The sequence below is a fragment of the Megalopta genalis genome, unplaced genomic scaffold (assembly GCF_051020955.1).
Source record: "Megalopta genalis isolate 19385.01 unplaced genomic scaffold, iyMegGena1_principal scaffold0070, whole genome shotgun sequence".
In the NCBI taxonomy this organism is placed as follows: domain Eukaryota; kingdom Metazoa; phylum Arthropoda; class Insecta; order Hymenoptera; family Halictidae; genus Megalopta; species Megalopta genalis.
The window spans coordinates 789,211-793,482 of NW_027476139.1; the positions used below are offsets into that span (position 1 = coordinate 789,211).

The 4,272-nt window shown below is 49.1% G+C and overlaps 2 protein-coding genes across 2 annotated transcripts; both read right to left on the minus strand.

The window, feature by feature from the left end:
- Window positions 1–378: 378 nt before the first annotated feature.
- On the minus strand, window positions 379–1,275 carry LOC143261873 (uncharacterized). Its single transcript, XM_076527992.1, has one exon. The coding sequence runs from the start codon at window positions 1,273–1,275 to the stop codon at window positions 379–381; it is 897 nt and encodes a 298-aa protein (XP_076384107.1).
- A 454-nt stretch (window positions 1,276–1,729) lies between these two features.
- Window positions 1,730–4,006, minus strand: LOC143261874 (uncharacterized). The gene has a single exon (XM_076527993.1). It carries the CDS (start codon window positions 4,004–4,006, stop codon window positions 1,730–1,732), a length of 2,277 nt encoding a protein of 758 aa, XP_076384108.1.
- Window positions 4,007–4,272: the final 266 nt, after the last annotated feature.

Below are 4,272 nucleotides of genomic sequence, written 5' to 3' on the forward strand. Positions count from 1 at the left end.
GATTTACGACACGTCGCGATCATTAGAAAAGACGGAGACACTGCCCGGATGTTCGGCAGCTGCCAAAAAAGGTCTCTGTCTCCTCAGATGACCCACGCTTGTACGTGCCATAAACCCTTCACGAGAGAGGTCTGCGGCAGGTTCTACGTGACGGAACATGCTCCCCCCGTTGAGCGACAAATCGCTCAATGCCCTATAGTTCGATTAAAGCTATCTTAAATTTACTTAAGAATAGCGACTGTCTCTAGTGGGTGTTCTCGACTGGTAGCGGCGCAACTGTTTCACATTGCGTCTCTAAACACCGGTAGATGTTCGAACGGAAACAGCCCGGATGACATTGTCCTCCCCTGGATGAATCTTCTCGATGCGACCCAGGTGTCACTGTAGCGGTGGAAGATTGTCGTCTTTCAGAACGACGATGGTGCCTTCTCGGATGTCATGGGAGCCCTGGCTCCACCTTTGTCGTACGTTAAGGTGGTTGCTGTACTCCTTATGCCACCGAGTCCAAAAGTCTTGCTTAACCTTTTGGATATGCTGCCACCTCGACAGCCGGTTCGTGGGCGTTGAAGTGAGATCGGCTTCCGGCAAGCTCGTCAATGGATTGCCAATTAAGAAGTGACCAGGTGTTAAGGCTAATGGATCGTGAGGATCTGAGGATAGGGGAGTTAAAGGGCGAGAATTCAAAATCGTTTCGACCTCAGTGATGAATGTATTGAATTGCTCGAACGTGAACAATTCATCCCCAACGGCTCGCTTGACATGGTGTTTAAATGATTTCACCGCGGCTTCCCATATCCCGCCGAAGTGTGGTGAAAGGGCAGGCATGAAGTGCCATGTAATTCCCTTGCCCGCGAGGAAATTTTCTACCCTGTTGTCCCCTTTCAAGATTTCTTGGAGTTCCCGTAATTCATTGTTAGCTCCCACGAAATTGGAGCCGTTATCGGAATAAATGTTGCGACATATGCCTCGACGCGCGATGAGACGTTTTAATGCCGCGATGAACGCTTCGGTCGTCATATCGCTCGCAACCTCCAGATGAACGGCCTTGGTAGCCAGACATATGAACACGGCAACGTAAATTTTTACTTTGGTGCGATTGCGGAAGCGCCGTTCCTTGATATAAAAGGGTTCGCAATAATCTACACCGCAGTTGTAGAAGGGCCGCGTTTCGGTAACTCGGGAGGCAGGTAGATTTCCCATGATGTATTCGGGTGTAGGCGGATTCACCCTGAAACACCTGGCGCATTGTCGCACGATTTTGCGAGTCGCATTCATATCGCACGGTATATAAGGTTGTTGTAATGCCGGCGTGGTGATTGCTCATATGTTTGTCGCGAATGATCAGATTGGTGATATGGTGACCTTTGGGAAGCAAAATCGGATGTTTTTGGACATATTGTAGTTTCGAGTTTTGCAGCCGGCCTCCTACGCGGAGTATAGCCCTTGCATCGATGAAAGGGTGTAGCGGCAAAAGTTTGCTTTTTGCATGTAAATTTGACCCGGTTTTTAGTTTTTGCAGATCTTGGGCGAAAGCCGATGCTTGGACCAATCTGATTATTTGCTCGTTTGCCGATTGGAGCTCTTCGACTGTCAGAGGTCCTTTGTTCTTGCGAGGCTCTCTGAATCGTAAGCAATACGCGGTGATTCTGATTAACCGAGATATATCGGAATACCTGGTTAAGATTTCATCGATATGGCTAACGGTAGCGAGACACTTTAGACGTTTCACCTATGGCACATCTTCCGTGATGTCGAACTTCGATTTTGGCCATGTCGATTCGATGGTGGATAGCCATTCGGGTCCGTGCCGCCAATTCGAATCGCGAAGAAATTGGGCTGGTGATTGTCCCCTTGACAGTAGATCTGCTGGATTGTCTTGAGATCTCACGTGTCGCCAAGCAGCAATGTCTGTTTTGCCTTGTATGTCGGCCACCCTATTGGCTACGAATGTGCATGGTTCCTTCTGGATCCAGTTCAAGATGATGGTAGAATCGGTCCAGAAGTTAACATGCTCGGTTTCGATGTGCATAGCCTCTCGGACTGTGACGTACAGTGATGCCAGAAGAACTGCACCGCACAGTTCTAAACGGGCGAGGCTTACGGTTTTCAGCGGGGCGACACGTGATTTGGCGCAAAGCAACTTGCTGACTATTTCTCCGCGGTTGTTGATTGAGCGCACGTATATGCATGCCCCATACGCACGTTCGCTTGCGTCACAAAAGCCATGAAGTTCGAGCCTTTGCGTGGAAGGTTGACCGACGTTTCGATCAAACGAAATGTTGTTTAATTGCCCGATTTCTTCTACGAATGCGATCCACTCCGTGTGAAGACTGGCTGGCAGCGATTCGTCCCAATTTAATTTCAACTGCCATAGACGTTGCATGATTAATTTTGCTACGACAGTGACCGGGGCCAAGAGACCTAGCGGGTCGAAAATTCTTGCGATAGTCGACAAGATGGTCCGTTTCGTGATCTTTGTTGGAGCGTGGAAGTCGATGGCGTACGCGATTGAGTCGTTTCGCGCGTCCCACGAGATACCGAGCGTCTTCACCGTGGACTCGTCGAAGAATTTCGGATGGATCTGCTCCTTGTTTAAACCCTCAAGAAGTTCAGGGTCGTTGGAGATCCATTGACGGATGTTGAATCGTCCGCGCTGGAGTAGTTCCATGATTTCGTCGCGTAGATTCTTGGCCTCTTCATAGGTGTTCGCGCCGATGAGGAGATCGTCGACATACAAGTCCCGATTTATGGTTGTAGCTGCTCGTGGGAAGTCAGCTTGCTCGTCGTCTGCAAGCTGATGGATGCTTCGTATAGCCAGAAATGGTGCCGAGCACAGTCCGAATGTGACTGTGTTTAGCTCGTAATCGGCTATTTCGTTGCGCTCGTTTCTCCATAGAACTCGCTGATAACGACGATCCTCTGGCCGTATGAGAACTTGCCGGTACATCTTTTCGATGACTCCGGTCAAGACGTACGTATGTAGTCGAAATCGTACGAGCAGTGCGAAAATGTCATCCTGAATGGTTGGCCCTGTATTTAATGCGTCGTTCACGGACAGCTCGCTGCTTGACTTCGCCGAACCATCGAAGACTACTCGAACCTTTGTCGTTGAGCTCGAAGTTTTGATGACCGCGTGATGGGGCAAGTAGAAACCATTCGCGTTTTGTGGTTTCGTCTTGCTCATGTGGCCAAGCGTCAAATATTCCTTCATGACCGCGGAATACTCTTCGCGCAATGACGCATCACGCTGAAGTTTGCGTTCAAGCGAAAGAAACCGATTAATGGCTTGCGTCCGAGTTTCGCCTATTAATGTTCTCTTCGCATTGCACGGTAACGCGACGACGTAACGTCCGGTGTCGTCTCGTTTCACGTGGTCGATGAAGTGGTCTTCGCACTCGCGTTCTTCGGCTGTTAAATGTTGCTCACGCGGTCCCTCTTCGATGGTCCAGAATTTCGATATGTCGAAGTCGAGATTGCTAACAAATGTTCGATGCTTCACGCGCGACGAAGCAGACAAAACACTCCCCCCGATGATCCAACCGAATTGAGTTTTTTGCAAAATTAGATCCGGTCCGTTGGATGTTGACAGGTCGATTTGTCCGATGCTTAGGCTGGCTAGCGAAGGGCCGGTGCCTATTAACATGTCCACGGATGCTGGACGATGAAAATTCGGATCTGCCAATTTGAGATTGACCGGGATTCGCAATTTAGATCGGTCGATGTTCGTGTCCGGTATGGGTCCCGAAATGTTGGGGATTACTAAAAAGGTGAGGTCTCGTTGAAATTTTGACGTCTTCGATTTGATGGTGGTTGAAACGACCTTGTCGCTTAGCGTGTTCAAGTCGTTCAATGCTTCGATGGTTGCGGAAGCTGCCCTTTGTGTTAAACGTAATTTTTTCACGAATCTTTCGGTGATATAATTCGCGTTCGAGCAAGTGTCTATAAAGGTTCGACATTCGATTGGTTTTCGGTCGCAGTCTAACGCGTCGACAACTGCGGTAGCCATTAATTCGTTTGTCGCGATCTTGACGGACGGAGCGCTTTTCCGGATCCTGTATTTTCGATTTCTTGTACGGCGCGGCTTCGACAGCGATGCGTTTTGTCATTGTTTTCTATCGCCATCTAGATGAAGCTTCGTGTTATGTTGCTTATTACATACACGACATTTCCCGGCCGTGCAGTCGTTGGTTTTGTGGCTGGGATTTAAACAATTTAGGCACACATTCGCCTTGCGTGCGGTCGACAATCGAAGCATCCAGAAATTTGCTGCAC